General features: G+C 41.5%; 2 protein-coding genes across 2 annotated transcripts in view; one reads left to right on the top strand and one right to left on the bottom strand.

The window, feature by feature from the left end:
- Positions 1–8533, bottom strand: part of TEKT5 (tektin 5) — a 28906-nt gene extending 20373 nt beyond the window's left edge. Inside the window, exons 1-4 of the mRNA XM_026061890.1 lie at positions 7969–8533; positions 7370–7449; positions 5721–5791; positions 3455–3598 (exon numbers count right to left, since the gene is read on the bottom strand). Coding sequence (XP_025917675.1) covers positions 3455–3598; positions 5721–5791; positions 7370–7449; positions 7969–8533 — 860 coding nt within the window. The remainder of the gene's footprint in view (positions 1–3454; positions 3599–5720; positions 5792–7369; positions 7450–7968) is intronic.
- A 3934-nt stretch (positions 8534–12467) lies between these two features.
- NUBP1 (nucleotide binding protein 1) overlaps positions 12468–12754 on the top strand; it is a 7187-nt gene continuing 6900 nt past the window's right edge. Inside the window, exons 1-2 of the mRNA XM_026061832.1 lie at positions 12468–12491; positions 12598–12702. Coding sequence (XP_025917617.1) covers positions 12483–12491; positions 12598–12702 — 114 coding nt within the window. The 5' untranslated portion in view covers positions 12468–12482. The remainder of the gene's footprint in view (positions 12492–12597; positions 12703–12754) is intronic.

Below are 12754 nucleotides of genomic sequence, written 5' to 3'. Positions count from 1 at the left end.
GACTGACCTGTTCTTGCATACTTGTTGTATACTTATGCTTTAAAATAGTTTTTCAGGATCAGGTATGCATGTCAGCAATATAGTTTCACTCCATCTTTAACAGACTAGGTGGTGGTCTGAGTTGATACCTGCTGTATTTCAGCTGAAATTTGACTCACTTCTCTGTGTCAAGTTTCAGAATGTTAGTGGTTTTAAGGGATTATTAGATTATTAGCATGAATGCCTGTACACAGCAGACCATCAAATTAGATTCAAATACTGTATATTTTTGTGATCCCAAAGCCTTTATCCTGGGAAGACTGAGCTGTGTGTCACCACCAGAGAACATGAGAGTCCAATGTAGTTCAGGGAAGATGGGCAAGAAACCACAGTGAGGAGGATTGTTACACAGCTCATAGTTTCAGACAGCTGTCTTCTATCTAAGCAGCCCTACTGCATGAGACGTGACCTGTGTAATGAAGCGTGGGGCTCTGACCTCCTAGGAGCCTTCATCACCAGAAGGAATGGCAGCAGGAAACCGACAAGGCACTGACCTAGGAGTCAGAATAACTGGACTTTTCTCCCAACCCCATCACTGTCCTTCTGTGTCATTTGGATAAATATCCACCTCTGCCCTAACTTGCAGGGCTATTACAGTTAAATTTAGTAATATCTATGAGACATACAGAACTGGCTGTGTTAGGGAAAAGCCTGGGAATACACAATAAAACTGAATATAGGGCTCCTGTACTGAAAAATACCATGCATGAGGGCTCCTCTGCAGGGTGCTGTAAACACCCAAACTTTGGGACATGTGATTTCATGTCCAAGCTTCACAATTGGCCTTCATTATCATAACTCACTGAATGTAAAACCCAAATTCAGATCTTTCCAAACTGGGAATCTGTGTGGCTTTAAACCTGCAGCCTGAGCCCTCCCTTTGCTGAAAGTTTGAATCTAGATATTGTGCTTTACACTGGCATGGCAGCTTTTAGGGATATGAAGGATGGACAAAACAAATCTGCAGGTGAACATTTTTAATCCCATCCAGATGTGTTTTTTAATGCCAGCAAAGCCATTAATCTCAGCCATTTATTTCAATAGACACACACTCTCTGCCTCGCTGGACATTTGATGATCATTTCAGTGCATTCTTTTAACCACAAACTGCTATTTATCTTATAGTGTTGCTAGTGTCTAGTTTGTCAAGAAAGTTTAGCTGAACCTCCTTGTTGTGGTGTCTTCTAAATTATTAAGGTGATTTATTCTCCTTTTAATGCAAAAAAAAAAGCTAAGAAAAACTGACATTTTCAGAGTGATTAGGAAGTTGTGGTTACTTTTTGCGGGGGAGAACCAGTAATTTTAATTTAAAAGAAAAAGAAGCGTGTGGAAGGAGGGGTGACATTAGGAAAGCACAAAGCCTGGAGATGTGTAGAATTATGACTGGGCAGTCATAATTCTTCTGCTAGTTACATAGTTGGGACCAGTGACAAGTGCTTAAAGGAAGTGAGCTGTGAAAGCTACCCTGGGCATGACACGATGTGGAGCACACACCTTGAAAAGTGGTGCAGCATAAGCTAAATTCACCTCCTTCTTCAATACACTGCTTAGCCTCCTGGATCACTTCTACCTTCACCCAGAAATCTTTAGCGTATTTTAGGAAAAGGGACAGATATTTTACTTGCCAACATGAAAGGCTGAGTCAAACTTTAGGCATTTAGACCTCTTTCTTCATACAAAAGTTCCCCCTAAAAACTATGTGTGTATGTTAAATTCTCAAGGATCAGGTCACTATTTTTTGAGTTCAACATTTGTTTTCTTAACATTTTAACAGAATACTGAGAATAAATACTAAGGGACACAGAAAGTCAATGTTTTCAGTGCTTCTTTTCTTAGTGGCCTTTTTTACAGTTTTTCGTAGGGTATTCCTCTCTCTCCAAACTGAAATACTGATCTTGCTAAATCAGAGGATTTGGAATTCCTTAGTGCTACACATTTATTTAGGCAGTTGCTCTGAAAAGTTTCAGACACCCAACAGCTATCACAGTAAAGTGCATAAATCAGCATAGTAAATATAAACTGACTGTGCTTACAGCTACTGATCTAGATAATCTTAGTGTACTTTCTGGGAATTTTTTTGTTTGCTTTTCTCTATGGTCTGATGGATTATATACATTTTATGATCATAAAATAAGCTTCCAAGAAGGTTTCTGTCTTGACTATCTGAAATATTTAATCTGTTCTTCAACATTGCTTTTCCAGATTGTAATTTATTTGGCTGTCTCTGTTGAACGATTCAGGCAGAAAACACCTGTTCTGCTTTGCTCCTAAGTGCTGCAGGTATAAGTGCTGCAGGTATGTCTCAGTCTGACAAATGATTTCAGTAAAATGATAATGAAAAATGTCACTGCTTTGGATAATGGTTGATGAGAAAGGAAAAAGGCTGTAAAACTTATTCACATGAATCTGCTCTTTGCCAGAGTTGGTACAAGAATATTCTTATTCAGGGATAATCCTAAAAGTAGGTGGTGTTACTAGTGTCAGCAGAATGCCTGCCAAGTTCCTCTTGGATATGCCTTCATTTCAATAGTGAATGAGGTGATCTTTTAATGAAAAGCAGAATGTAAGTAAACAAACGATATTGATTCTTCCCTCCTCCGTCCAACAGGACAGAATGGGTATCACTTGAGATTATGGAGTACATTCACCATTCAAATACTGCTGTGTTAAAGAGTGATAAGGCAACTAGTAAGTCATTAGCACAAAAACACTGCCCTCTATTGCAAGCTGGGTTTTCTTCTGCTGTTGCTTTAGAACTGGATGCAGGTCTTCACAAGGCAAGTAGTAATACACAGTTTTTAAAACTGTGTATAACTTGTTCAGTCAGGAATGATAAAGGTGTGCTAAATCTTTTCAGTCATACTGTTTAATACACATTTCTCTGTAACTTGATGACCTAATTTCAAAGTGATCCAACCTATTCTTATGAAAAATATGTAAAGTCCTTGGTGTACATTTGCATGCTGTTTACAAAATTGCACCTAAATGCACACCTTAGCTTTTCACAACTTTGCTTTGATTGGGTTTGGTCTGGAAACCAGAAGGTCGCAAAACAGTATAAATCAAAACCAAAGGAGAAGTCTGCATGAAGCACTTTGAAGACAAGGAGTCAGCTGCTACACAGTCGTAAAGGATGGTCCTTTCTGTAAAATACAGCTCACTGCACATTCAATATTGTAGGTGCTGCAGACTAACAGCTTCTGCCTGGCCTCCAACAATGGCAGTCACTAGAAGGCAGGGAGTAATTGAGGGTGATGGAGGGTTTCCCCAAGGAAAAAGAAAGCGCCGTACTGAGAGAGAAGCCACTTATTTCTGTATGACTTCTCACATATAAGGCTGGGGCTTGTGCTGTAATCAGGCTTACATACAGCAAGGTGCATGGAAAGAGAAGACTACAATAACCACTTATACTCACGTTCCATCTATTTTCTCCACTCCATGGTAAAAGCTGATGCTGTCCGATGTGTTCCTCAGATTAAAACACTTCTCATCAATAAAATGGGCTGAGTTTTTGTCAGAAAGATCTTGCTCCAGAGTGTGCTGTACATCTCTGTTGATACTGTGAAGAACAAAGTCTTACCTTAATATGAACCACCTTTTACGTTTTTGTGCTGAACAGCTAATTTCTTTCATTCTGCTTTCTCCAACACATGATTTTATAGTCTGCTGGCATTTACACTGTGGCATGAAAATGCTTTGCACTGTCATTTAGCTAGAGGGAGCTGCTATACCATTCATGCCTGCTCAATTTTTAGCCTCTGGTGAGTATTCCTCAAAGACCTGTATTTAACTCACTGCATTTAATGGAGTTTGTCAGTTTGATGATAGATAGATGACCAAAAGGGTGAAAAACAAGAGACAGTTGTTCTGTGCCAGGAAGGAAAGCCTCAGAGCAAAAGGGAGGAGGCTTTCAGTGGTAACCTTCCTGCCAGCAAAGTTGCAAGTGAGAACGCAAAGTTCAGACCAGAGTTCTGGTTTCCCAGGTTTCCAAATCAGGAGGAAAAAGTCACTTAGAATAACTCTAGTGTACATCACTAGAAAGAAAGTCTGCTTAAATATTTCTGCTCATCTTGACTACTAGGGGGAAAGCTCTATCTCTGCTTTCTTACCCATAAGGAATTTTTGGAATAACTTATTTTCCTTTGGCTCTTCCAAAGAGGGAGGAGACCTGACATAGCTGTTTGACTATAATGGGAGTAATATGGATGAAGAAAGAATCAAAATCCTGCTTTCCAATGCATCAGGAAGACTGCAGACGTTCACATTTTTTGCAAGCATCAGTTGGCATTAGTATCAGTCTGCCTGCTGTGGTCACAGAACTGAATCAAAGGTAGCTTGAAATCCCAGACAAAGGAGTTAGACAAAATTCATGCTACCTAGTTTTTATCTGATAATATACTCAATATATTACAATAGTGGGATGAGCTCCAGAAATGCATCTAACCTGACTCATGTGAGAGTGCCATTAATCAGAGCAATCATTTGCAAAATTTGCTTATGTCATTTTCTCCCATAACCTAACAATCAAGTACTGCTGTTCCTAATTTTGCCTTCGTGATACATGAATACTTGTACTCTCTCTTTTGCGAGTCTTGTCATGTTGTATAAACATGACTTTTTTATTTGTGTCAGTTCTGCCTGCAGAAGAGACTGTATGGAGTTTTACTTAATTAAATGTTAATACTGCAGTATAATCTGCACTTACCAGGATATTTGCATACTGTCAAAGAAATAAAATAAATTCCAAAGCAAAAACCTCCCATAACATGCATAAAAATTATTTAGGTTCATTCCATAACTCCACTGCTAAATAAATACCTTATGATGTGCTTAGATGCAAGTTTCTTTTATCAATATAATTTTCCTTTAAAACTAGTTTTGCATTTAAAAAAAAATTCAATTCCTTCTGAACTTCCCTCCAGTGCGACACATAGCAACATTGGCATAATTTTGTTATAATATTGGTGTCCCAAATTTTAATGAAGGATTTCAGCTTAAACATGACTTTTAAAATTGAGTCACAGTCATCTTTGGAAACCCCAGTTGCAAACACATCTACCTTCTGCTGTTTGAGAGCCTGCTGCCTCCTCACTCCATCGCGTGGCAAGCTGGCATGGGAGGTCTGTTCTTAGCACTCTCCAGAACAGACCCCCAGAGAATGGTATGTCTTGTCACACTAATTGTCATTTATTAATCAAGTGGTTATATTAGGCTGTTCCTTCCCTATCCCTATGAATCCAACTTTGCACTGCTATAATTTTTTTAAGACAGCTAGTAAAAAACAGACTCTCACTTCTTTGTAGTGGTCTTACACTGGAAGGTCTGGAAGGGTGGTGATGAACGGGAGATGAGAGAAATCTTTGGCAGAAGAGGGAGCATGGCAAATTGACCCTGCTTGAGCAGGGGGATTAGACTAGATGATCTCCAGAGGTCCCTTCCAACCTCAACCCTTCTGTGAAATTGTCTTGATTCAGGTGGTGCTTTAAATGGCATGAGTTGCTGTTCTGCAGTTTAGCATATGAATTCTATTGTTAGTATGAATTAGAAGTGGAGGGCAATGAGCATCTGACAGAGTAAGTCTCTTACTTTGCCCTTGCTATTTTCAATCTGTCATTAGATACCAGTCAACACTGAATTCAGCTTTCCTCTCTGAAAAACAGAATGTAAATGTAAATTCTTACCCCAACTGTTGATTGATTCTTTCTGCAAGTTTTCTCATTCTTGCTTGCCAGTCCTTGAGTAGATCAACCTCCTACAGTGGAAAATACCCAGCTGTCAGTGCTTTCATTATACTTCATTTGTTTTAGGGAATTTATACTTTGTATTCTGCATAATCCAGATGTTGCAACCATCTCACATATCTCACATGTATTGTGGATCCAGAAAGGATGTGTTTTGGTCCCTTTCTTCCTTTGTGCTACAAAGTTGTATCTTTGGACTAGTTTTTGCATGGCTTTTTGTATTATATCAAGCATGTTTGTAGATTTTAATGGATGGAGTTACCCTAAAAAAAATAAGGTCAGATTTTACTTGGTTTAGGTGTAATGAAGATACTTCAAACAGGAGCCTTAATACATTAAGCTACTCTCTCTAACTACTCATAAGCTTTTCTAGAACAATACAAATATTTTGTTAATATGTGTAGGTTGAAAATATGTCTGACTTTAGAAGCAGACTCTGTAAGGGGCTATATTGTAATATGTTTTTTGAGAGTGTATATATTAGCCAAGATTCCACTCAGCTTAAAATGAATAAAAAATACTCAAACAAACCACACTGAAAACTACACAAACACTGTAATTATGGTACCTCAAACAACTATATGCTATACCAGCCTCTTTCTTTAAAAAAAAAGAAATTTTTTAGACTAAAGTACCCTCTTGCTAGAGTGTATAAAGTTTTGTCATATATGAATGAGTTTCAAAACTGTGGATAAACTGTTTCTAATAATTTGGAAATCATTAAGACACCCCAAATTTAAAAACAGAAGCTCTGTCTCCACACTTGTGCAGTGTGTGTAGGAGAGAGAGCAACTTCAGAACAGGCTCTCCTGTTATTACAAAATGAGCCTTTGTTGTCCTTTGCAGTCGGTCTCGAGCTTGCATAGCAGTGCTTGCGGAGATTGGGTGAATAGTTTTCATTTTTCATTTTGAAAAAAAATTTTTTCATCTGTTCATGTTGAAGAGTAGGCAGTATTTCATCCTGCCCTGAATTCTCTTCCTCAATTAAGTGCTAAACACTTAAGATAATATATATTAGCTCCTTGGTGCTTCATTAAAAACTCTAAACTCCAAGTTGCAGATTGTAGGCTCTGAACAAACATCCTGGTTATCTAAGTGGCCTAGACATCTTTCCACAATCTTCTAATCCAGAATAATGCCTGAAGCAATGGCAAAATGACAAAAATATTTGACCTTTTTTCTTTTTAATTTAAAGGATTTAGCAATCACTTATCATCCATCTCATTTTCTTTGTTTAGTAAGATTATACATATTGCAAGACAGTAAGCCAGCATTTTATATTGAAAGCTCTAAGGATTTCTGAAATTTTATATACCATGGCCCAGAAAATAATCTTGATAAATAACTCTATGTTGTGTCCTAAGATCAGAGAAGACAGAACTGGACAAGAACTCCCAAGGCTGCTAGTCTTTGCCTCTTGCCAGGGAGGACGAACAGAACATTAACCACACCCAGCATCTGTAGTTTAACCTGGCTTCTTCCCCTAACTAAACAAAGAAATTATTTCAATGTTTTTGCCCTGATAAACACTTAGTTGGGTATTAGTTATTCCTACAATTTGAGTAATAAACTAGTAAGTTGGATTTTACCTTTATGAGGCTCTTTTCCACATCATCATGAACTAAGTCTATACCCATCCGCTTCTCACGGTTGTACAAGCACTCTAGGGCTGTCTGCAAGCAAACCAAGGAACATTTGCAATAGCCTCAGTACTGCGCGGTGAACTGAAACCTTGAGTTTTGCTGAAGGGGCCACTGAGTTGACATGTCAAGTAATGACCAAGTAATGACTGAGGGTGGATCAGAATAGGAGGTGGTTTCATTGCACACAACTGATCAGTCCTCGTGGCTCATTCTTACCTGTTAAAACATACTTTTAAGGATTAGCTGCCATCATAGCTGCCATCTGATTAGCTGCATATTAATGTGCAGCAAGGTCTACATCTCAGCATGCAAATGGAGTGTAGATTAAAACCCCTGTGTTCTTTAGCATGTTGCTTATACATCACAAAATTCCTTAATCTCATCTCCTATCACATTCCCAATGCTGAAGTTTGAAAACTTAATGCCTATGTAAGGGAATGACTGCATAACTACAGTTAGTGAATAGGAAACTCGATTAATCTGCTTCAGCAGGTTACCTCTACCTATTCCCCAAAACGGTCATGAAGTAAGTAGCTACCTCTAACCTACCTGCAGTGGTCCTTGCGCTTCATCTGCAGCACATTTGAGTCGCTTCTTTGCTGTCTCCAAGGCATGGTTCTCTGTCAGCAGACACTCCTGCTCATAGACCAGCTCAGCTCTCCAGAAGTCAAGGTTGGAGAGCCTCTCTCCTAGGTTTCTTCTGCTGTCTTCTTGCATCTGGTAGGTCAACTGGTCCTTGTCTCTCATCAGTCTCATCGAATCAGTGTTCAGTTTACCAGCCCAGTGCCTGGAGGCTTCAGACCCTTTTAACTGCACCAGGTTTGTTTGATGCCAGTCGTGAGGGCTGTAGCGGGCATGCAGGGCAGATCGCAGTGATGGCAGCACAGTGGGTGGCCACCCCGCAGGATTAAGCTGATCATCAGGGCTGGGAGGGACCGAAGACACCTTGTAAAACAGGCTAGGCCTCCACGAATTGAGATAGCGGTAGCCAGGGAGGTAGTAGGACTGATAGGTGTCCTTGGTGGTGCTGGTGGGAGCTGGGTCGGGGAACAGGCAGCTCCTCCTTGAACCACAGTAGCTGGCGGTCTGAGTGGTCCCAAGAAACTCCATCCTCGCCTCACCCAGCCCGAAGCTGTTGGCACCCTCAGCCCGCCCGGGCAGCGCGGGGAGCTGAGAGGGACGGCGGCGTCTCTCAGCAGGCGCTGCTTTTATGGCAGTGGCCACAGTGGGCTCTGTGACACAGCGGTGGTGTCACAGAGCTCTGCGATGGCACTGCTGGGGCAGCAGGGCAGCGGGCAGGAGGAGGGTGGCAGGCATCGAAGGGCGCAGGCTGGCGCACAGCCCAGGCAGGGTGCCCCGGGGCCCCGGCGCCGCCAGGAGCCCCCCATGCCCACCTTCTGCCCGGGGGCTCGTGCGTTGTCCTGCCGAGGAGCCGTGCTCTGAGCCTGGGCGCAGCGCTGTATGTGTTGGCCACCCTAAGGTCTAGGCACAGGCTGAGACAGACAGCTCGGTTCTGGTGCAGAGCGATCTGCCAATGGCTCACTCTGCAGGGTCTGGAGGTTCACCTTCAGCGAGCTTGCCTGGAGCAACACGACAGTGCCAGAAGAGTCGAAATGGTTCTTGTACATCAGTTAGTTACTGCAGGGAAGTGTAGCAATGGAGACAAGCGTTTTGGACAGACAAACAGACTCTGGGAGTCATGGCTTACAGTCCTCCAGTGATCTCTACATTTTATTTGAGAGACTTGGTCCAAACAGACAAAAGAAAACTACAAATATCTTGGACTTTGCCCTTCCCCTCACTGTGCATTCAACTTCCATCAACAGTATAAAAGATGAAGAGACTTTCCTCTCCTCTTCTGATGATTTTGCTCCAGTTTTAAATGTTGAGTAACTTCTCCGAGAATGAACTTTTCTAATTTTCCCTTTCAGCCTGGCCTGTCTGGCACAAACCTCTTTCTGAAATCTGCTGCTCTAAGCCTGCGTTGTGACCCACCTGCTGTGCCAAGAATTTTGCATATAAATAATTACTTGTAATTAGGTGTTATATTTCACTATTCTAAGAAAGATTCCTTGAATCAGTGCTGATTTTTTCTAGGCTGAAGGCTGAACAACAACCATCTTTTCTTCTCCAGATACATGACTATGAAATGGTTTAACTTATTTTTCAATTTGGGGAAATAAAATATATATGCATGTATATGCATCACATTTCAGCATATTTTGTCTCAGAAAGCTAGCATAACATCATGGCCCAGCTAAAAAAAGGTAATTTTAAATAAATGTTATTACAAATGAAATTTATCTTTTCATGATGTTTAAAATATATACAAATGTAGGTGCTAAATGTAGGAACATGAGGTACAGGCAGGGGAACCACACTGATTTGATAGGCAGTGGATTGAGCTGTATAAACAGGAAAAAATTGATACTGCAAATGCTTATGCATATGAGAAATTTTCCTCCTGCAATAACCAACGGAATTAATTCTCAGCAGCTGCCCATGAGGGTAAAGTTACTCCAGAGTATAACAGATTGCAGGAGTGTTGGCAGAGTTACTGCTCGGTCCGGCCTGACACAAACACTAAAAGGCTATTTTTTTACCAAGATATCCTTGTAAGAAAAGTCCGTGCTGTCTCAGGAGGAAGGTGGGTTCTGAGGAAGAGACAGACTTTATCTTTTTGGCGCTTTTTGTGGGAATGCTCTAAATACTCTCAGAAATGGAGGAAATGATCTGTTGACTCCAAAAGAAAAATATTTGAACACGTACCTCATTTTCATATGTGAAAAGTCCTGCTGACATCAATGAATCTAATCCATATGTTTGAAAGGAAGCATAGACCAAAAGCACTGTACTGCGTTCTAGTCTAAAATAGAGCCAATTTTTTCATATGGAAGGTACAGTATAAATTTCTCAGATATGTCTTACTAGCTGGTTCCTCCTACTCCAGACATTTGAATTCACATAAACACTTCCCCATAATATTTTTCTTTTCATTATTTTACCATAGAAGCAGAGAATAATTACAGAGCAATAAATGCAGAAGTTATACAACTATCAAGCAATGATGAGCATTCACCTGAAATAAATATACTTGAAATGGAAAATATGTAATAGTTTATTTTTTAATGACAAAAAATAGAGGCCAAACTCCATAGATAGCTTAGTTAAATGTATTCTTAAAAAGTTTTTCTAGTTTATCTTTTTTGTAGGTGGACAGTTATTTAGAAAAAATTTTTTTTTCAGATTGTTCTTTTTAAAAAACTAGCAACTGTTAAAGTGGAGAGTGTTTGTAAAAAAATAACTTTGTAGTATTTTTTCTCCAAAAGACTGATTTCACATCAGGATATGCTGGTACCTTTCCAAATATTGCCAGATACTCTTTTCTATATATCATTTTCCAAGGTGAGACCACCTTAAATATTAACTAAAATGCTTGTATATTAAAACAAACAAGTTGTGGGACTAATCAGGCAGAAATGGGAATACTTGAGACAATGTTCAAATCAGAAAATCTTCATTATACAGGTTGCACCTGCAACCAGTATAACAGAAAGAGGCTTTGTGAGCAGGAAAGGCATTGACTCACTAGCAGTTCATCTGAAACCACCTCACATCTTTGCCTTTCTCTCAAGCTTGAGGTACGTACCATCAGTGGTTTTTAAGCTAGGACTCATGGGCTTCGTCTCAAGAGTAAGTAACTTTGTCTTATGCCAAGAAACTAAGACAAGATAGACTATTGCTTTAATTGCTTTTATTTGTTATATATATCTCCATAAGAAAAAAATGAAAACTTCTTTAAGGGACATGTATGTGTTTTATGTATTTGCGGGTTTTTTTCAAAGCAAAATGGTCACACCTTTTAAAGCCCTATTCAGAACATATAAACTTTACTCATATAAGTAGTTTCTGATGGCTGCTGCTGCAGCTACAGCAGTTGGGACTCTGCACTGTCTTAGCTATAACAGTACTGTGAGACCTTTATGGGTGGGTAATGGAAAATGGAAGGGGAAGTAGAAATGGGTATTGAAAAGACATTTCAAGGGTCTTGAAAGACATTTCCTTCTCATGAGACTAAATATTGTGGCCTATGATTTAATGCTCATCCGTCTTTCCTACTTTGTAAGCCTTTTGGGGCAGGAATTGTTTTTTGCTGAATGTTTATAAGGTATCTCTCGCAGTGGGATTCTCAGTTGGTATCTCTAGGTGATTGAGTTTTACAAATGCAGATCATACACACAATTTTTAGTCAGGTGTACTGTCAGTTTATGCTGGGTGATGCATGATACAAGAAATAATCACCATTGTTTAAAATCTAATTCAAATGTTAGGTTGTGATTCTATGACTGGAAGAGAGGGCAAGGCCATGGTCAGAAACAGCTCTGGGACAGACAGACGGGGGTAGTGATGGCAACAAGGTGCACAGTAATAAGGACCAGATTGTATCACAAAGCAGTGCACGCTTTGAGACATAATGGGGTTTGTTTGGAAAATCAATTTGTTACTTTTAGTTACCAAATACAGTGGCTGATTGCTCAGAATTTGATTGGCTAAATCAAGGTAGAGTAATCCTGCGAATGAATGTACCTGTGGAATTAATGGAAATTAATCTGTCAGCAAGGTACAGAAATAAATATACTCAAAACTGTGATAAAATATAACAGTGTCACAGCATTTACTGAAATGACACATAATCTCATAGGTATAAAAGCTGCCAAAGGACTAAAGTAAAATGTAGTAACCTGAAATTCTTTCCAAGTGTGCGGGACTGTGCTGTAAAATGCACGGAGTCAACCGTTTGCGTCTATCCCCATCTAGCGCCCTCCCGCCGCGCGAGGCCCCGCCCCGCCCAACGGCAGCCGCGCGAGGCCCCGCCCCGGGGCTCCCCCTGGCGGCGGCCGGCGCCGCCCCTCCCCCCGCAGAGCCCGCCGGGGCGGGGCCGCAGCAGTCGCGAGGCGCCGCGTGCCGGGCCCCGGCGCATGCGCGCGAGGCACGCGGTGCCCCTTCCTAGCACCGCCCCCTTGGCCCCCTCGCGGAGGTGACGCAGGCGGCGGGCGCCATGGCCGAGGTGGCGGGAGGGCCGCGGCCGGAGGGTGAGGGGTGCGCGGCGCCGGCGGGCTGTTCCCCCGCTCCCTTCCCCAGCACTCGTGCTCCAGCTCTCCTTTCCGTTACAGACTGTCCCGGCACCAGCAGCGCCCAGGCGGGCAGGGCCGCCGCCTGCCAGGGATGCCCCAACCAGCGGCTCTGCGCGAGCGGGGCCGCCGCTGCCCCGGACCCGGGTGAGGGAGGCCCTGAGGGGCCGGGGTGGGCGGGGCCTGCCGGGGGGCGGGG

The sequence above is a fragment of the Apteryx rowi genome, unplaced genomic scaffold, assembly GCF_003343035.1.
Source record: "Apteryx rowi isolate R43461 unplaced genomic scaffold, aptRow1 scaffold_186, whole genome shotgun sequence".
Lineage (NCBI taxonomy): Eukaryota > Metazoa > Chordata > Aves > Apterygiformes > Apterygidae > Apteryx > Apteryx rowi.
Note: the sequence above shows the minus strand (reverse complement) of the source record. Positions and strands in the feature narration are given on the sequence as shown.